The sequence below is a fragment of the Elephantulus edwardii genome, unplaced genomic scaffold (assembly GCF_000299155.1).
Source record: "Elephantulus edwardii isolate Elephantulus edwardi_28Jun2011 unplaced genomic scaffold, EleEdw1.0 scaffold00074, whole genome shotgun sequence".
NCBI classification, from domain to species: domain Eukaryota; kingdom Metazoa; phylum Chordata; class Mammalia; order Macroscelidea; family Macroscelididae; genus Elephantulus; species Elephantulus edwardii.
In genome coordinates, this window is record NW_006399824.1 from 1,106,460 (window position 1) to 1,128,080 (window position 21,621).

At 47.9% G+C, this 21,621-nt stretch overlaps 1 protein-coding gene across 1 annotated transcript in view; it reads right to left on the reverse strand.

The window, feature by feature from the left end:
- CDH23 (cadherin-related 23) overlaps nucleotides 1–21,621 on the reverse strand; it is a 523,436-nt gene that overhangs the window by 256,387 nt on the left and 245,428 nt on the right. Inside the window, exons 9-10 of the mRNA XM_006889037.1 lie at nucleotides 19,806–19,918; nucleotides 17,671–17,859 (exon numbers count right to left, since the gene is read on the reverse strand). Coding sequence (XP_006889099.1) covers nucleotides 17,671–17,859; nucleotides 19,806–19,918 — 302 coding nt within the window. The remainder of the gene's footprint in view (nucleotides 1–17,670; nucleotides 17,860–19,805; nucleotides 19,919–21,621) is intronic.

Sequence of the window (21,621 nt, forward strand, 5' to 3'; positions counted from 1 at the left end):
AGACTAAATTTGGAGGTGTTTGAATCACCACCCAGGACACCCTCTGATTCTCAGGGAGGTTGGAGCTTACCATGCTGGGAAGAATCACACCATGGGATGTAGCTACGGAGAGAAAAATCCCAATAATCATCACTGTCAAAATAAGAGCCCAGCAAAGGTAACTCTGGGGAGAAATGAATGGGAAAAGCACAGGCAGGGCTGTCCTGCTCCCTCTGGTTTCGCTTCCAGAGCAGGTCTATTTTGAAGCAGGTTTCACATCAGTTCTTCCTGGTTTAGTCACAGCTGAAGAAGTGAAAGCAGAAGAGACTCAATATGTGAGTCAAAATAATAATGGTAAAAATCACAGGTCAGTGTCCTGCTAGAAACTTTGTCTCCTCCTCAGAAAACAAGGTGTTACAGCACCCAAAGTTCTTGACTAGCAGAGTTGGAAATAGTGATGCCCCACTCAAAGATGGCAATCAACCATGCTGAAGCATGTGGCTTTCCACAGTCCTGCAAATAATCCAACCTCCTGCTTCAGGCACATGGAAGGGCTCAAAACCGTTTCCGAGTTTCTCATTACACAGCTTTGATCTACAGTTTTTCCCTGACTCTGGTTATCATTCTGCTGTTGTTGCTGCTCTTATGTACCTCAAGTCAGAAATGACCCACAGATGACTCTCCCGAGGGTTTTCAGAGGCAGTAAGTCACACAGGAAGAGGATGCCTTCATGTTTTTTCCTTTCTCCTGTAGAGAGCAGCTATCAGATTCGAACCACGTACCTTTGAGTTGGCAGTACAATAAGCTACAGAGTTCCCAAAGTTGAGAAATTAGAATCTGTTCCAATTTTGTTTTGTTAGCCATGGCTTAATTGGCTTAAACTGGCTCAAAGATCTACTTTAAAATAAATAGATATTTTCCCCAAGTAGCTAAACCGTGTTGGAGGGACCTGAGAAATATGGGCTGTGATGTAACAGGAATTTCAAACTGACACTCAGTGCCAGGGCAGAGAAGGGGGTGAGCAAAGGTGGGAAAGGGGATCCCGTGCACACTCTGAGTACCACTGTGGAATAACAACATTGACATCACATTGGGCTGACTCTTAGCCCCTACTGTACATCAGAACCACCAGAAACCTTTCAGAAATAAGAGGAACCTGGCTCTGGGAATCACAAAGCAAGGCAGGGTCCCACTGGCAGAGGCCATGGGGGGAAGGTACTGCTAGGCTCCACCCCCTCCTGCCTTGCCTTGGCTGCTTCCAGGAATAGAGCCCTCACACCCTGCATCCTCAGTGGTGGAATCACAGTTCTCAGGGGAAACTCGAGTTACGTGTCAGGTATGGCATGTTTGAGGCATTTCACTCACTTTCCTATACCACTCGGGGTGGGTGGTTCTGATCAGCTGCTCCAGCTGGTGGGCAATGTCTAGCTAGGTTCAATCATGTCCATAATGGAGAAGAAAGGGGTGTCTGGATAAGCAGAAAGTCATACATCAATGGCCTGCACCTACCATCCATGAAGCTGGGGCTCTGCTCCTCCATCTCCCCCACATCTCTCAGAACCACAGACTGGTTTCTGATTAGGATTTTTCAGGGAAACACAACAATTTCTTCCACAAATGTAGTCAATCTGATTCCTGTGCAGCTCATCAGGTGAGATCCAGTCACACTGAAGCCCATACCTGGCACCACACCTGCTTGCAGGGGAGGTGAGGCAAGCTGGGCTCATCCGCCGGGGAGGCAGAGACTTAAGCCACTGTGTCTAATACATTGTTGGAGAGCCCTGGTTGCACAGTCCGTAAGCAGCTGCACTGCTAACTCATAGGGGGCACCCCTCTGACAGTTCGTATCCACCAGTGGCTCTGGGGGAGAGATAAGCTGTCTCTTATGCAATTTACCACCTCTGAAAATCCACTGAGGGGTCAGCTATGAGTTGGTCTCAACTCGATGAGATTAGATGAGACGCTGATGAATACACCAATATACGACTCAGTGCTAGAGTTCTCGCCTCCTAAGTGCTTTCTGCCATCAGGGTCTTCTTTAAAGCTCTAAAGAGCAAGGATGTCAATTTAAAGACTAAGGTTTGGCTGATCCACGATATGGTATTTTCAATGGCTTCACTTGCATATGAAAGCTGGAGAATGAATACGAAAGGTCCAAGAAGAATTGCTATCTTTGAATTATGGTGTTGGTGAAGAGTATTGAATACACCATGAGATGCCAAAGAACAAACAAGTGTGTCTTGAAATAAGTACATCCAGAGCACTCCTTAGAGGCAAGGGCGATGAGACTCGTCATGCTTGTAAAGGTGAAGGATCAGTGAGGAGAGGAAGACCCTCAACAAGATGGACTAACTCTGTTAACAGCAGGCTTGTGCACAGCAGAGTCTGGGACGATGGTACAGGGCTGGGAAATGCTCCGATCTATTGTACACAGGTTTGCGATGAGCCAGAGTTGACCTGACGGCATTCAACTCCATGTGGAAGTTCTGGGTTAGGTTCCTGACCAAGGTCCCCCATCACCACTCTGTCAGTGGAGGCTGTGTACTGCTATGATGTAGAATACGATTCAGAGGAGAACACAGACAAAGGCAGAATGGCAGTGTCACCCAGTGTGGTGACTGACGGCTTCACCATCCCCTCATGGGTGATGCTGGCCTGGGAAGACCCCATCCTGGCGGGTGGAGTGACCTGGCTCCACCCTGCTCAGCACTGGTTGAGTGATGTGCCGGGCTGCTGGGCCCCATCCCTGCTGGTTCCGCTCCGCCTTCTCCCCTCCCCTATTGGTCAAGCTGGAGATACTCATCTCTTCCTGTTGAGGGCATCAAGGGCCACCCACCACTGGCTTGGAAGTCCCTCTCCTGCGACACTGGTCCAACCGTCACCACTGCAGACTCGGGTCATTTCAGTATTACTCCTCTGGCAGTCTGCACCCCTGCATCCAACCTCCCAATGATGCTAGTGAAGAGTTGAAAGGGCTGCTGATCTACTTGGAAAGCCAGTCTATGGAGCGATGTGAAACGAACCATGGGGTTGATGAGGGGCCAGACGGTGTCTTGTCCCACTGTGCACGGAGCTGTTACGAGTAGGGACTGACTGGATAATAGCTAACAACGAAGCAGATGTGGTGAGGAGAATCACTGTTTCCATCTGAGCAGGGGCCTGTTGGGTCCACAGCTACACTTACGGACTCCCAGCTGAGTGTGTAACTTGGAGCAAAGGGCCTGCGTGGTCTTGTCTCCTCCTCCTTCTACACCCACCCTCTGCGGGAGCACAGCTAAGAAAGCCAATGCTCGGAGCTAGAGGAAAGCCAGCCTCACGCAAAAGCCCCGAGGCATCGGCGAGGCGAAGAGTCAAAATTACAGAGGGCTAAGGAGAAGCTTTTTATCTTCTTTGTGTCATGGATTCTCCATAGGCAGGTGAAGCCCACCACTGCCTCAGAGTAGCATTTTCAACTGCATAAAGCAAAATACATAGGGTCACAAAAGCAGCTAATTATTTTCAAATATAGTTATCAAAGCATTTTTTTTTAAATGGTGCTACAACAGTTACTCCCTAACACATTACACAGTAAGATGTAGCAGTGGGTCTAATACCTCTTGGATTTAAAGTAATAAGGAGGGTGAATGGTATTTTGTGATCCTTGCAATACGTGGGATGTGAGATGAAAATCACTAAAATTTCTTTTGGGGTCATGGTCCCTGATATTGCTGATCCCCTGCTCGGGAGAGGTCAGGGGGTCCACACCCAGGAATAGGACCTTTGGAGAGCTATGAAGACAGAGAGAGAAAGGCAGGAGAAGATCCTGGCCAGACAGACTGACATGGAACAACCATGAAAACAAATGTAATTAAACAGAACATCATGGGCTGTGGCTCCTGAAAGGGCTGGAACCCACATGGGATGGAAAATGAGGGTGATGGAGAAGAATCAAGGCCAAGATCGCAGGCTGCTCCCCCATATGCCCCATCCATGCCTGTGTTCCTTAACATGGCATTTTCTCCATCATTTGCTTTCTTTTATTTATTTGGTGACGTATTCTCCTTGGGGAAGTGGGTAATTCCCTCTGTTTTTTCTTTCTGTGCCCCTCAAACAAATGAATCATGTCATCTCATGCCTGAAACACCATCATGTAGAATTAGTTCCTGCCAGATGTGTCCCCGTTCACCTCTGCGGTGCAGGCATTCCTATCACCCCAGCTCTCAGTCTTGAGCTCCTATCAGCCATTCAGGAGTCAGGGGGCCCGCCTGGCAGTAGGGGTACACCTCTGAGTGGGCCTCAGACTCTGCAGTCCCCAGGGACCCCGGAGGGGACCCACCCAGTGCTGGGAGAGGCTGACTGTCCACATAGGTGTCACCAAGGCTACCATTCATCCTTATTTCTCTCACTCAAGAGTGCTGACAGGACGCAGCTGCTCATGTCTATGTCACTGCCTCAACCTACATCTTCTTCAGAGACGAGAAATATAAACCAGCAGCGTTTAGAAAATGGTATCACTGAGTCAGGCGAGCATGGGAGCCACAGATGCAGATGGGGAGCCCATAGAACATTCTAGAAGCATAGATTTGAGAGCTAAAGGCCACGCTCCACCATCACGGGCCGTGTGACCTAAGGTAAGTCCCTTTACTTCTCTGAGTGATAAATTTCTCATTGCCAAAACCAGCATAAAATAATAGATGTATCCTCCTGGACAGGGAATAATATCAATACTAAACTAACACTAACACTAATCCTGTTGCTGTTAAGTCAGTTTCAACTGACAGAAGCTCCATGTGTGCCCGTGTGGGACCTTGCTCCACAGGGGCTCTAAAGGCTGCTAATTTTCATCATTCACTCACCAGGCCTTTCTTCTGACGTACCCCTGAGAAGATTACAGCTTCCAGCCTTTCAGTCAGCAGCCGAGTATGTTCAGTTTTCAGAGGTGGATGCTGCAGCCAGAGTGGGGATATGACCTGCTTGAAGTGGGGAGCAGGCCTGGGGTGGGGGAACCTGGCTTTAGGAGCATTGGTGGCATAGTCCGTAGGTCGTGCTGCTAATGCAGAGGCAATGTCTCTCCAGTGGTTTGAATCCACTAGCAGCTCCTGGAAGAAAGGTGGGCAGTCTCCTCCAGGTGCAATTTACAGCATCTGAAAACCCACTGGAGTGTTAGCTGTGAGTTGGTTCTGACTCAGGGGCAATGAGTTTTCTGACCCCTCTGGTGGACCATCAGGGAAGTCTCAGTAGCAGGATGTCATGGTTATTGTTCAAAATGTTGAGCTGACAAGCATTTAGGAAGACCTTTATTGTAAGAGGTGCTATACTGGGAAAGTCTGCTGTCATGGACCTCTCCAAAATCTAATGAGCAAGGATGTCAGTTTAAAGACTAAGGAGTGCCTGATGTAAGTCATGGTCTTTCCAATTACTTCTGATGCATTTGAAAGTTAAGACAACGAATAAGGATGCTAGAAGAAGGCTTGATGGCTTTGAGTTGTGGTAATAGGGAAGAGTACTGACTATCTATGTACTGTCCAAAGATCACTGATATGTTTTAGAGAAAGTGCAACCAGGATGCTCATTAGAAGCAACGATGGTGAAATTCTGCTTCATATACTTTGCTTTGGGTATATTGTTAGGAAGAGACAGTCTTTGGAAAAAGACATCATGCTTGGAGCGTCTGAAGGTCAATAGAAGAGAAGAAAACTCAACAAGATGGACAGACAGTGGCATCAGTGGGTTCAGATCTGCTGATCATAGGGTTGCTGTGAGTCATAGTAAATTCAATGACATTTAACCTCTGTTGAAAGACTGCAGGAACCGGCCCAGTGTCCTCCTGGGAAGAGTCCTATAGGGTGGACTTTCCTCTACATTAAGGGGCTCATTACAAGGAACTAGGGACTCATAGGCTTCTCATAAAAACATTAACAACTATGAGATATCATTTCACCCCAGCAGCAACAATTGCAAAGTTCAACAGGGCAGCAACCAACAAATAGTGGTGAGTTTGTGGAGAGATTGGAACTCTTATTTACTTCTGGAAGGAATATAAAACAGTTCTGCCACTATGGAAGGTGGTCTGGCACTTTCTAAAAATGTTGGAAATAGAAATAATATTGGAGCCGTATGGCACTCTCTGAAAAAGGAGCGAACAGAGATACCATTTGACCCAGCAATTCCACTACTGGGAATATACCCCAAAGAGACCATAACTGACATCCAAGCAGACATATGCACACCCATGTTTACTGCGGCTTTGTTCACCATAGTAAGGAGTTGGAAACAACCTAAGTGCCCATCAACAAACGAATGGATAGAGAAGCTGTGGTATATTCACACAATGGAATACTATGCTGCATTGAAAAACAAGGAACTCATGCAATATTATTCAAAATGGGTGACCCTGCAGGACATTATGCTGAGTGAAATATCTCAGTCACAAAGGGACAAATACTGCATGGTGCCACTGTTGTAAAACAGGACTGAACTCGGGGATGGGGAAGATTGAGAAAAATGGGTTCAATAATGTATACTGCATTGAAACAGATAAGGGAGAAAACTGTTTAAAAGGGATATGTGATTAGGTATTTTTGTCATGACATGTGTCTAGAGTGAAGGCTACATGGTGGAGTGGGCCTGGGGGGAGGGTTTGTAAAACAATGAAAGAATCTTTTCTTTTACTTTTACAAGAGAGTAGTGTACTAGGGGGGAAGGTTGGGAGGGGAGAAAAGTACAACAATGAATGAATGGAAATAAAAAAAAAAGAAATAATATTGGATCCAATAATTCCACTACTAGAAAAACATACCCTAAAGAAACCAGAGCCACAACTCAAACAAATGCATGCATACCCATGTTTATTGCTGCATTATTCACAATAGTAAAGGGATGGAAATAACCCAAGTGATCTTCAACAAATGAATTGATAGAAAACCTATGGTTCATTCACACAATGGAATATTATGAAGCAATGAAAAAATAATGAACTCATAAAACATTACACAATATGGGGGAGCCTGGAGGACATTATCCTGAGTGAAATATATCCATCACAAAAGGGCAAATACTATATAACACCACCGTTATAAAATAAGACAGGCATGGGGGGGAGAAAAGGAAGAGTAGGTAGCGAATGAACACTGCATTAGATCAAATAAAGGGAAGAACTGTTCAAAAGAAGTATACAACTAGGCATTATATGTATGAGAACAATCTGGAACAAGGGGTGCACTGTAGGAAGGACTTGGGGGGAGAGGGGAAAGAAAATGTGTGACAATGAAAACAATTTTAAAACTTTTTTTTAAAAACCCATTTTAATATTAAAAAAGGAAAAGAAAATTATTACATTTTAAGAGCACCTCCAGTTAGACACTAGAAAGCACCTGCTGGCTGCACAGGTGGCCAAGGCTGGGGGTTCCCCTCAGGAGACTTGGCTACATCACCTTGCCTCCATTCTACCCCTTGACTGCCCATGTCAGCACATCAGAGGGGCCCTGAAGCAAGGTGACTCATGCCATGTGCTCTCTGGCTTCCCTGGGGTAACAGAAAACACCTTCTTATAGCTGATAGTGGCTGACCCTACTGACCAGAACAGATGCATCTCCCCCTGCTCCCCCAGGTCCACCAGCCATTTCCCCTTCATGAGGACCTCAGCCTTGCCAGAAGTACATGCTTCTGGAACGTGCTCCCTCTGCCACCTCCTCATCCCATCACCTCAGACCAACCATCACCTACCTGTGAGGACCTCTCAGCCCCTCAGTCAACCTCCTTAACCGCTCTGCCTACTGTCTTGTTAGCAGTCTACCTGAGATGATTTGGTGCTTATTCTCATGGCCCCACATTGGAAGGAAACAAACTTTTAGCCCATAGCTTCAGCACCACCTACTGAAGACCTGACTCAGTGTCAGGTACACAGCAGGTAGGCAGAGTGTGTCATGAATGAGTACATAACCTTCCACCTGCAAAATGTTCTATATACCAGTTACCATCAGTTATTGTCAGATGCTGTTGAGTAAAGTAAAACTTACAGTGACCCTCTGAACAAGAGCTGAACTCTGTTCTATCCTATGTCATCCTTATCATTTCTGATATACTCGATCCCATTACTGCAGCCAATGTGTCACTGCATTTTGTTGAGGGTTTTCCTCTCTTTTGCTGACCTTCCACCTTTCCAAGTAAATGTGGTATCAGGATCAGAGGAAGGTTCAGCCATAACCTTCGTTATTCAGGTCTTCTGAATAAGGTGTGTCTTACGCCTTGCTTGCTAAAGTGAGGAGGACTTGAAACACATATTGCAGAAGATCAAAGACAACAGCCTTCAATATAGATTATGTCTCAACATCAAAAAAACAAAGATCCTTATTACTGGTCCAATAAGCAACATCATGATAGAATGAAAAATGATTGAAGTCGTCAATTATTTACTTTTACTTGGATCCACAATCAACAGCATTCATACCAGCAGTCAAGAAACCAAAAGACATAATGCACTGGGAAAGTCTGCAAGGACTTTCCAAAGTCAGGGACTTCTCCAAAGTACTGAAAAGCAATGATGTCAACTTAAAGACTAAGGTGTTCCTGACTGAAGCTATGGTCTTTTCAATCACTCTCGATGCTCCTGGGAGCTGGACAATGAATAAGGATGACAAAAGAAGGATCGATGCTTTTGAGTTATGGTCATGGAGAAGAGCAATGGATACACATGGACTGCCAAGAGAACAAACAGGCATGTCTTGGGGAAAGAAGAAAGAGAGCGCTTCTTAGAGGCAAGGATGGTGAAGCTTCACCTCTCATACTTTGGGCTCTCATGTTGTTAGGAGAGGTTATTCCTTAGAAAAGGACATTTCCTCTCCCCTTCAAAGTCCACTTTGCTATGTATCTCTTATTCTAGATTGTTGTAATACAAATAATGCCTAATTATATATTCCTTTTAAACAGTTCTTTCCCTCATCTGTTCAAATGCAGTATTCATTATTTAGCCCTTCTTTTCTTAGTTTCCCTCAACCTCATGTTAGTCCTGTTTTATAACAGTGGCATTGTGCAGTATTTGTCCTTTTGTGACTGAGATATTTCACTCAGGACAATGTCCTCCAGGATGCCCCATGTTGTGTAATATTTTATGAGTTCCTTGGTTTTCAGTGTCTACAGAGCTTTCAGGAGATGGAGTTTTTGGAAGTGGATAGCCAGGCCTTTTCCCTGCAGTGCCTCTTGGACTTGAACTCCTAACTTATCAGTTAGCGGCTGAAAATGTTAGCCATTTATATCATCAGGGAACCTACAGTCCCTCAGAAAGGCCAGGAGGTTGGCATGGGAATAAAATCTGAAGCCTTTTTTGGAACAATTTCAAGTTCCAGAGGCATCCAGATAAGGGATTAGAGACCCCTTGCTGGGAGCTTCTGCACTTTCCTCTAGAAAAGTATTCTTTTTTTAAAAAAATTTGATTTTTTATTATTTTTGTGTGTGTACAGTCAAACTGGATCTGACTGGTACAGGAGGAGATTGCCCCTCCTTCTTCAGCAGAGCGTCTGGTGGATTCGAAAAGTATTCTTAAAGACAGCAGCTAGTACGTTCTGAGATGCTGAGGGTCACAGAAGTGTATTCACCTAGTTCATCTCTCTATCCCCACCCCTGCAGATAAGCAGAATCAGAATCTACATTTTACCAGGATGTCCACATGACTCTTACTGAGGTAAGATCTAGGAGATCCAGCTGGAGCTCTGGTAGCCTAATGGGTTGTGTTGACAACCCAAAGTCAAACGGTTCTAATCCTGCGGCTACTTCAAAAAAGAAAGATGGACAATCTCTTCATATGTGATTTTCAGCCTCTGAAAGCCCACTGGAGGGCTCTGACGTGACTGCACATAACAACAACAACAGAGTCACCTAAAGAGTTTGTTAATCATGTCAAATTCATTTAGTTTGACATGGTATCTGGGGCAGAAATGTAAATTTTCAGCAAGGGGTCAAATTGGAAAGAACCAGTTCAAAATGCAGGGTCAAAAGTGAGACAGAAAGTGATTCCAACAATTGCAACTCCTGAGAGCAGAGACATGATACACATAGATGACATTTCTCTTCACTGGTTGGTGAAAGAACTAGCAATCTCCGGCTGAGGATGGGTCATGGGTAATATAAAGCAGTATTTTAAAAAAGCCCTGGCTGGTATTTGTCAAACAGCCAGAAGTAAGGGCAGCCTTATGCACTATCTACCTTATCCCCTGGCCCCTCCTCTCAGAGGATGTGGGACATAGTAGGCTGCATTTAAAGAGAGCAGTTTTTAGGACAATGGAACAAAAAAAAGCCCAACCACCCCACCTTGTGCTGCTGGGGGGAGGCGGGGGGGGGGGGAGGCTGGGCTGGGCTGCAGATGAGGGTGGGAGAGGAAAAGTTGACCAGCAGGAGAAAACACAAATGATACACTGAGAGCAAGGGAGTGGTTAAGGATGTGGGGGAATCCAAGTGGGTGAGTGTGTGGCTGCCCAGGACACAATGAGGAGCTGGGCTTGGAGGAACGAGGCTCCACAGCATTTAATTTGAAACTCAGATATGAGCTGGGCCTCCCCAAGGTTGACTTTGGTGGCCTCTGCCTCCAGAGCTTTTTTCCCCCTCATCTCGATTAGCATCATAACCATCTATTTGCATCTCAACTGTCACACTGGACAAATGGGCTGTTGTTGGTTCCAGCCCTGCCCCATCCCTTCCTCCCCTGGGCTTTCTATAGCCGGGCAGAGGAGAAGAAATTACTCAGTGAGACTTGACAATGCAAATGGAGTCCTTGGGAGATAGAAACGACCTCTTTCAAGCCCCTTTTGTCACCTTGAATGGTCTGGCAGAGCCAAGTTCAGAAAGAGACCAAGGGGAATCTTCTCTCTCTGGGGGATGGCAAAGACATCAAAGAGTCTTTGTGAATTAGATTAGCATCCATATGAGGCATGACTACAGATGACTGAGAGGCTGAACTACTCCCTCCTCCTGCTCCCCATCAGCACCCTTTACTGCCCCACAGTGGACTTTGAGAAGGTCATCCTTCCTGCACAAATTCAGGCGGCACCGGGCTCAGGGGCAATGAGGACTTAGCTAGACACAGCCCTGGGCCACCTCACTTCTTGTTGACAGACCTCACCTGTCCCAGCTACAGCTACAACTGTTATTGGATCGTGCATCATTCAACCAGAACCAGGCCCCAGGCTACTCTACTGTATGGGAACAGACAAGGCCCCTGCTGTTCTCAAGTTGCTCTAATTGGAGAGACAGACATAATTAACTCATCCCACCAATAATTATAAGATCACACAATGATTATGAGTGCAGGAAAGGATCACAAGGTTCTAGCAACACAAACCCCACTGCCATCTAGTTGTTTCCAGCTCACAGCAACCTTCCCTTGCATTTCTGGGGCTATAAATCTTGTCAAGAGGCATCGGTGTATCTTTCTCCTGCACAGCAGCTGTTTGGTTTGAACAGACGACCTCTTGGTAGTAGCCTGATAACATTATGCACTATGCCACCACAGACATCTGACCCTCTCTCCTCACTCTCCCTCACCACCCCCAACTGGCTCAATGAACATATTTTTCCACCACACCCAGCAAATCCAGAATCATCTCCAACCCAGATATAATGAGCACACTCTCCTTCCAAAAGGAAATGACAATTTAGACAATTTCTTTGCTAACTCTCACTCTCTTATTGCCACTGAGTCAGAACTAATGCATAAATGATCCTCCATTGGATTTTTAAGGCTGTAAATTTGAACTAGGAGGTGATTAACCCTCTTTCTCCTGCAGAGCTGATGAAGGATTCCAACTGCCAGAGAAGTGTGGCCACTGGGTGTGACAGAGGTGTGACAGCTACCTGATTTCTACTTTGAAGTTCCTAATCTTTCTCATTGATCCTACTGCCACAGCATTGTTGTTTTTATTATGTGCCCTGGAGTTGCCTGTGACTCATAGTGACCCTATGTACAACAGCTCTGAAGTCTGCCCTATACTGAGTCAGTCTCATTGACTCTGACACACCTCATCTCATCACCCCAATAACTGTATCAATCCATCTCTTCCAAGGTCTTCCTCTCCTGCGCTGTCCCACCACCCTTCTGAGTATGATATCCTTCTCCAAGGAATGGGCCCTTTTGTCCATGTCCCCAAAATATGTGAGACAAGCTTCAAAATCCTAGCCTCCAAGAAGAAACTTGGTTTCACCCTCTCCAAGTCAGACCTATTTATTTTCTTGGGGATCCACAGTATATTCAAGACTCTTCTCTAGCACCACAACTGAAAGGCATCCATTTTTCTTCTGTTATCCTTAGTAACTGTCCAGCTCCCTGATGGGAGTAACTGCGAAGACCAAAGTCTGGATCAGGTGCATCTTAGTCTCTAGACTGACATTGTTGCTTCTCAGTACTCTGGAGAGGTCCCTGGTAGCATTTTTTCCCCAGTGCAATTAATGTATTTGTGTTTTTGACTGCTCGTGCCAAGAGTGTTGATTCTGGAGCCAAGCAAACTGCAATTATTAACAATCTCAATCTCTTCTCCATCTACCATGGTACTGCCAATTCGTCCAGTGGTGAAAATATTTGCCTTCTTGATGTTGAGCTTCAATCCATATTTAAGACTATGGTCCTTGATTTCCTGCAGCAAGTGCTTCAGGTCCTCTTCAGTTTCAGCAAGCAAGGTTGTGTCATCTGCGAAATGTAGGTTATTGATGAGACTTCCTCCAATCCTGATGCCACATTCCTCCTCATAAAGCCCAGCTTCCCAAATGATCTGTTCTGCATATAGATTGAAAACAAATGGAGACAGGACGCATTTCTGATGCACTCCTTTCCTGATTTTGAACCATGCTGTGTTTTCTTGCTCTGTTCTGTGGACTGATTCCTAGTACATCAGAGAGGATAGGGTGGTACAGGACAGGGAAGGGTTCAAATCTGTTGTTTATAGGGTTGCTATTAGTCGTACTTGACTAAATGGCACCTAACAACAACAACAATTTTTCTCAGATCCTGGACATTGAGGGAGTGCTTGAGTACCAGGGCCTCGCTTCTCCTACTGGGAATGTGGCTGAGTACTCCACATTAGCACTGGTGTCTGACCTTCAGCTATGATGGTGTACATCCAAGACTGGGCTTTGGGAACATACACCCGGACAGATCTGAATCTCTCCAGAGCTGTGGAGAGGAGTGAGGGGATGGGAGATGAAACCAGCAGGGCTGGAGGCAGAGAGCAATTCAGCCCTCTCTCCCTCTTATCTAGAACTTGGAGCGCAGCCTAATGATCTAGCGGTGGGGTGGTCTGGGGTTTTAGACTGCTTCTCCCCAAGGCTTTGCTAGTTTCTCCATGTACATTAGTGGACCTCGGAGAGGACACCAGATCTCTACAGCCAGAAGCAATGAGCAGCTCCTTCGGGAAGACAGCAGTGGAGGCCAGGGAACAGGTGTTGGGCTCTCTGACCACAGCATATGTACCAGGGCAGGGAGTGGTGTGTGGAAACAGGCTGAGCTTACAGACACTTCTGGCAGGGCTTCCAGCAAAGGGAGCAGGAAACAAAATTGAAGGGGTCAGGCGACCTTGACCTCCCCACTGGTCACAGTGACTAGGGCTCTGGGGATTCCAGTGGTCTGTGGACATGCTCCCTGGGTCAGCCATGGTCAGTGAACTGCAGCTCTGTGCATGGTGACGATAGGTGACATTTATAGGTGGAGGATACTGTGTTAAGCATGTGCCATCTGACTTTCTTCTCTCCACATCCCTGTTGTTGTCCTTTGTGGCAGACAAATACGTAGGGGCCTACTGCCCTATATCCTGGCCTCTGAGCAGTGAGGTGCGGCAGACAACTCATCAGTCTATGGCTGTGGGCAGAGGTCCAAAGCAGCCCCTTCTGGGATGAAACAGGACAGCTGGTGCTGAGCCCTCTAGTGGCCAGTTCTGCAGTGGGGAGATAGTGGAATTCCAGCTTGTATGCCCCATGTGACTATAGGCTGGGTCTGCCTACCAACCTGTGCTGGACAAGTGGCCTGTGGGGGAAGCACACTTCTGTGGTACCAATGCACTGACTCGTTACTGCAGTGTAGATGGATCGATACATTCTTTTCCTTTTTAAGTTCTCTCTTTAAGCCAGAAGTACAGGGAGGTCTGAAAGGGTCAATGACTCACCAGAAGTCACCGTGGCATGTATACCAAAGCTCAATGCAATATTTTTCACAATAGCTAAAAGATGAAAATAACCCAATAGACAAATGAGTAAGGAAAATGCGGCAGAGATAGAGGAGTCTAGAGGTGCAGTGCTGGAAGTGCTCAGCTGCTACCTGAAAGGTGGATGGCTCGCTCTGTGAGAGAATGGGGCGGTGTGTATCCATCCAGAGCCGTGGGAAGACTACACGACAGCCTGTCCTCCTCCGTCCCGTGGAGTGGTTATCAACTGTAATTGATCCACATGAGTGCTATTCACATGCAGTGGGATATTACTCGACCACATACATATTACAAGGATGAACTTGGAAGACCTCATGCTGAGTGAAGTGAGTCAGTCACAAAAGGACAAGTATTACGTGATCCCACTTACATGACATATCTAGAACAGGCAAATGCAGAGACTACAGCTTATGAGTAGTGAGCTCTGGTGGGCTCAGTGGTAAGGAGCTGCACTGTCAACCCAAAGGTATAGGGTTCCAATCCACCAGCGGCTCTGCAAGAGGCAGATGGACAATCAACCCCTGTGTGATTCAGTGCTTCGGAAAGCCTGGTGGAGGGTCAGCTATGAGTCAGCTCTGACTTGAGGGTACACAGCAACAACAACAGCAACAACAACGACTTATTCATGGTTGCTGGGGGTAGGGAGGTGGCAGAGCGAAGAGCTTGAGGGGCACTATGGTTCTATAACTAAAGATGGAATAATCTGGCTGTAAACAGATAATAGTGATGGGTATGATAAGTGTTGCCAAATTCTGTACATAAAAAAGGTTAAATTGTCAAATGTTTTGTTGCCACAATAAAACAATTTTTAAAAGAAAGTAAATATTTTTTTTTCTTCATACGAAAAAGTAGTCACAGTAAGTGGTTATTAAGTTTGGACTTACACACAGCACTGTCTGTTTCTCCAGTGATCTTCTGTTACTTACACAAGCTGGCTGCCTCCCTTTGGAGCTGCCTTCAAGATCAAAGCCAAATTCCTTGGCCTGGCATTCGAGGTCATCCAAGGCCATACTCATCCTACCTTCCCAGCAGCCCCACACACAAACCCTGCATCACTTCCAGGAGTCACTACAGACACACCGGTGTCTACCCCTCAGTCCTGGGCCTGGCCTTGAGAAGGCCTCGGCTTCTTTCTACTGCCGATTGGTGCCCCAAATCCCACTTCCTGTCCTCTTAGCCCATAAGGCTTTCCTTGACCCTCCCAGCCCCTACTGTCCCTTTTTCCTCTGACTCCAGGGTGCTCTCACTGCATGTGGTCACTGGACTCTTGGGCCACACACAGGTATCAAGAGTTCCTGTCTGAAGCCAGGATGGAGCTCTGCCAAGGGGGCCATTTATCAGCAGTCTCCGAAAGACTAGGTCTGCCTTTCATGGGGGACAGTACCATAGTGTAAAGAAATAAGTTGTTATTTAACTTACTGTTTATGTCTATCTTTTAAAATTGCTACATTGTGTTTTAAAATGGACATACTATCTTTGGGCATGTTATAGGAGGGACCAGTCCTTGGGGAAGGACATCATGCTTGGGAAGGAGGAGGATCAGTGTAAGTAAGAAGGCTCAAGTGTATCAGAGATGATGAGGCTGGCTCTGGACAGGGCAGGGTTCAGAGCTGTTGTTCAGGGGCTGCTGATGACAACAGCACATAACAACAACAACAACAACAACACAGGAGTTCCTGAATGGTGTAAACATTTACACACTCAGCTCCTAACCAGAAGGGTCGAGAGTTCAGGTCCACTCAAAGAGTCCTGAGAAGAAAGGGCTAATCTATTTTCAAATAAGCCCCTGCAAACCGCGGGGACACACTCGGACACACGTAGGGTCACCACTGCAGTTGGTTGTATTTTTTTTTTAAATTTTTATTATTCTGTGTGTGTGTGTATCATCAAATCAAATCTGACTGGTACAGGAGGAGATTTTTCCTCCTTCTCCAGCAGAGCATCTGGTGGATTCGAACCACATACCTCTAGTATTGCAGTGCAGCTTCTTGCCACTAGGCCACCAGAGCTCGCTGATTGGTTGTATTTTTATAAACACACGGATGGCCTTTTGGGATGGGGACCATGGATTACAGTTCCGGACTCCCTGAAAACAGTAGGTGCTCAACACATACTTTATCTCAGCCGTGTGTGAGGAATAACAAGAGATGGAGGAGCACGTGTGCGTGAGTGCACACGCAGACATGCGCAAACACACGCAGGCACTGGGGGACTGATGAGCCCGCATGACCTCGAGGGACCACACTGAGTGGAGAGAAGCTGGTGGGAGCCGGGAACAGAAAGTGCGGGAAGAGCTAACAGGCATGCTGGGAGGCTTGCTGAGCAGCCAGTGAGGGGGCAGAGGAGTGTGGGAGGACGCCCTGCCTGGAGCAAGGCCATCGTGCAGCCCCACGTGAGGAGTAATTGAAGGGAAGCACCTCAGGCTGGAGAATCTAATGGAATTTCTGAGCAGAGGGGGCCGGGAGCAGGGAGCCGTGGTAATAAATAGTAGTCCTATTAACTATCCCAGCTGCTAATGGGCAGGGGCTGAGGGGATGCGGGCTGCGAGGCCGGGAAGGGTCCTGAGGCTCAGCTCAGGCCAGGCCCCCACCTGGTGGAGCAGAGCGGGGAGGGGATGGGACTCCTGGGGGGAGATTTTGCCCTCCCTCGATGTCTTAAATGATCCTTCACCAGTGGTCCCTGACCTTTGCTTTTTCCACTTGGGTCTCCTTGGGTGGACAGAATGGAACCTCTTCTGAGCAATCTTGCTGCCTGGGGTTCAACACCCTCCAAAAAGCTCTTAAACTTCTCATGCTTTTCACACAGGAAAGTGGGGTCATTGTGAAATCAAAAGAAATGGGACTTTCTGTCAAAGTTACCATGAATACAGGAGCCTCTAAATGTGGGTACATGGGCCCCAGAATGGGCACAAGATGATTCAACAGGGTGCGGGAAACACAGACTTCAGGCTTTATTTCTATCTTTAAAAATGGCTTTTTTCACATGTATGTCTTATAATGTACATACTATGTTAGTACCGTGGTCATTTAGATAATTGATAAGTGACTTAGTCACACTTAGAGATGTATGTTCAGCAGTCGGCTCCTGTAAAAATCCCAGCCCAGGAAGCCCAGCGGGAGAACTGTCATATATTGGAACTGACCTGAGGCCTGGGTTTGGGGTCCCAGGGCAGCCCTGAAGTTGAGAGAGCACAGATGATGAAGTCTTTAGGGGGTCACATTGCTAACCAAAGGTGGTGCCTCTCTAGCGGTTCAAATCCACCAGCTGCTCCAATGGAGAAAGATGGGCGAACTCCTCCCACGCAATTTACAGCCTCAGAAAACCCACTGGAGGGTCAGGTATGATACGAGTTGGTTCTGACTTGACAATAATGAGAACTGAGAATTTCTCTTCAGAACACAGCAGCGAGAAGGTGCAGCAATGTTTAATAGCTGAGCATCTGCGGGCCCAGAGTGGCCTGAAATCCTGCCCTTGGCCTCACAGCTCGGGAAGCACAGTGGGTCTGTTCAGGCCGTGCACCCTGGGTACTCACCTCATCCTTATCCACCACCTGGATGAAGAGGGGCAGGGCAAAGCCCACCTGGGCCAGCTCTGTGATGGCCACACTGTACTCGGAGCTGTTGAACTCAGGGGCGTTGTCATTGATGTCGATCACGAGGATGTTGAAGGTCGTAGTGACTGTGGCGTCAGACGGGGTGCGGTCATCATTGAGCTCCGTGCCCTGTGGACAGAACAGGGATAGCCAGGGGTGAAGGCTGCCAGAATCCTTAACAGATCTCGTTTACCAAGGGTTCGGTCAGGTGAGTACACAGCCCCCTCTGTGAATCACCCCATCAAATCCTCACCAGAATCTCAGAAGGAAAATTATAGTCTTGTTGTTCTCGTTCTTTTTAGGTGCTGTCAAGTTGAGCACCTTGGACAAAGTGCTTAACTTCTCTGAGCCTCTGCGCCTCATCATCAATAAAATACTGTAATAATGTGCTATATATTATTATAAATAAGATACTTTATAGCACTGGTATCTCTATTTCACAGATGATGAGGTGCTGAGGCTCAGAGAGGTTAAATTACTTGCTCAAGGTCACACAGCTAGGGTAGATTCTAAACTCGGTCAGTGGCAATCCATAATCTGGCAAGGGGGTAACGCAGGGTGGGAAGGACAAGACAGACTTGGTGGTGCATCTCAGGATGACAGGAGAGTCTTCCTTCAAATGAACAGATGAAGAAACTGAGGCAAAGGCATTTAGTGCAAACTGCTACTCAAGACCCCCTTTGCCATCTGTTGTGGACGGAGCTGGGAGCTAGAGAGCAAGAATCTGGCTTGGATCCAGAGACAGCAGGGCTCAGACACCAGGGTGTTCAGTCTCTAAGGCCCTGCTGAGAGCTCTGGGGCTCTAAAGTTCCCAAGCCCAGTTCACCCCCATCCTCAGCTTCCTAAACCAGAGCGCCTGGACGAGTCAGCCTGGAACAGGACTCTGTAGCAGAGACACAGCTGAGGTTGGGAACTCACCACACATTCCACTTAAAGTTGGACAGACTGAGGTCAGGATCTCCCAGGGAGACAGTGGCAGTGCTGAGACCACCCAGCGGCTCCTTCCCACTGGACCTGAGCCCTGCCATCAACAAGGGAACTGGGGAGGAGGAGCAGGGCTGGGAAGGGCTCCTCATAGGGGTGGGAGGGCTAGGGGCTGAGAAGAGGGTTGGTTAATAAATCCATCACTGCTCCAGGGCCTCTCAAAGTCACCAAGAACAATAAAGACCGAGCTCCATCCTCCTCCGGTCAATGGAAGGGCCTCCTTCCCAGACTCCTGTCCTCAGTCCTTGAGTCACCTCCTCCCCTCAATTGACACCTAGGCTGGGGAGGTGCCTGTGGCCCAGACAGATCCATGCTCCTAAATGGGTTTCCCTGGGAATGGTTCAGCAAGCCATTGATTTTCATTAAAGCCGGCGGGGCGGAGCAGGCACAGGCGGGCGGGGGTATGTGTGTATGTGTGTGGGGGTGGATTGTGGGGTTGGGGGACGCCACCACCACCACTGCTGGATCAGGGCTTCCGACAGCTTCAGCCCCTTCCCCGCGACACTGCTGCTCCCCAACTCGGCACCAGGGAGCTCCAGTGGGAGCCTCAGGGGTTAGGGAGCTGCACTGCCAACTCGAATCCACCAGCTCCTCCTTGGGACAAAGATGGGCAATCTTCTCTCTTGCCATTTACAGCTTCGTAAAGGCCCCGGGAGGGTCAGCTCTGAGTTGGTTCTGACTCAACAGCAATGAGGGAATCTAGGGAAGCCGAGAGACTCTGAAATGGGGCCAGACCTCAAAAAGGGAGGTAATTTAACAATTCAAATGGGCTGCGCAGGGAACTGGGAATCATGGGAGAACTGTAAGGACACAGGCTAAGTACCTATATTGTGCACTTAAACCTTCTAACAGTTCAAGCCTGGTACATTAACTTTCTTCAGCCTCTACCTCCTTATCCCCAAAACAGGGACAGAAGTCCCAACCTATGTGGCTGACCTCACACGACCCACATTCCCTTCTTGACACAGGTCCTGGCACACGCCCTGGGACTCAGTGCAGGAGGAGAGATCAGGAGCAGTGGGTCTGCGGCTGGGGGCCAGCCTCGCCCTGGCCCCATCCACCTGGGGGAGAAGCCCACCGCCGGGGCTCACCTTTACAGTCAGGATGAAGCCGTGGCTGTACAGAGGGTTTTCCCGGTCTAGCAGCCCGTTCAAGGTCAGTGCTCCACTGATATAGTCCAGGGCAAAGATGCTGTTGGTGTTCCCTGCAAGAGAAAACGTGGTGTGACATGTGAGCAAGCGGCAGGGCCCAGGACTCCTGTCTAAGCATGAAGTATTAAGGATTCAATGGTAACTTAGCGCAGATGAATGCCAGTGGCGTAGTGTATTACACCTTGTGCTGCCAACCAAATGGTTGGCGGTTTGAATCCACCAATTGCTCCACAGAAGAGGGTAGAAGGCATTTCCCCACACAGGGTTCTTAGGATTCGGAATAGACTTGAGGGCAGTGGGGTCTGGGGTTCCAGGAGCCATAAAAGGAGATCCGAGGACTCTTAAGAGCATGTGACCAGGTGGTCCCCAGCTCTAACGGGGTCTTCACATACCAGGGGCTCATGTTGTCTCTTTAGTTAACTAGGATGCAGACAAAGGGGAGACCATTCCCTCTTCTGCTAGACTCTGGGGCAGGGGCAGTTCAGCCAGTCCCTACGAATGGCCTGCCTGTGTTGGTCAGCAAGGCCACCCACTCCCATTGGGTTAGCAGGCCCTGCACCCTATCCTCCCAGAATGCGAGGGGGGTCAGGTTGCTGACATCTGGGGAGTCTGCTCAAATGTCAGGTGACTATGTCAATGGGCTCTGAGTGTGTGACATGGGACAAGCATGGAGGGGCATGCATCTAGGGGCCCCCTGCCTGAGGCTTTCTGTTTGGGCCACAGGGCTTGCTGGCAGGGCCTGCAGAGGCCAGGGGGCTGGGCAGCCTTCCTGCTGGGTTTTGTATGTGTGCACTGGGAGGGCAGGGCTCAAGGAGGAATAAGAGGCCTGAAGATGTCCTTATCAGGGGACTCTGCTGCTGGGAAAAGAGGGCGCTGCGTGCCTTCACCTCTCCCCATGAATTCATTCACTCCATATGTAGTAAGCTTCTACTACATGTCAGTAACATATTCTAGTGGTGGATGCAGGTCTCAACCAGGAAGTCACATTACAGAGTGATCGGGGCGAAGCACAGGGCTCAGAGTATGGGGATCTTGTTCCAACCCCGACATGGGGATCAGGGAACAAAGTTTCTGGAAGCTGAGGGGTCAGAAGGGAATGACCACCAGAGATGACCACATGACACCCCATACTCAGGCCATGGTGCCACCTCCCCAGCACACAGTGTAACCATCATTCAATCCCAACGTGAAGGAATAAGTGTCTATGAAAATCTAGAATGATGGGATCCTAGGCAGGGGTGCGGAGGGGAGGGGCGTAGGCCTGAGGGCTGCTAACCCTGAAGTCATTCATCTCTGGGAATTTCAGATCCATCAGCAGCTCGGCAGGAGAAAGACAGGCAGGTCCTGGAGGCTTGATGGAGGGTCAGAAGGAGGCAGAGGGGAGTGAATGATCAGAGGCTCAGGGCGATCTGGTGGGTGGGACAGTGGTTAACTACTTGGCTAGTGACCCAAAGGTTGACAGTTTAAACTCCCCAGCTGCTCTGTGGAAGAAAGGTGACAGTGCATCTCCATAGAGATTTACAGCCTCGGGGACCCTACAGAGCAGCTTCACTTGGCCCTATGGGTCGCTGAGAGTTACAACTGATTCAACAGCCAGGGATTTGAGTTTGGTATTACCAGCTTCGCTCATTAGTGTTCAAGGCCTCAAACCTGTGCCTGAGATGATTCTCAAATTCATGTGGTATGAAATCAAAGTCATATTTTGGCTCCTGTGGATTCGGTTTAATTTTCCTCAGCTTCAGCTTGAACTTGCATA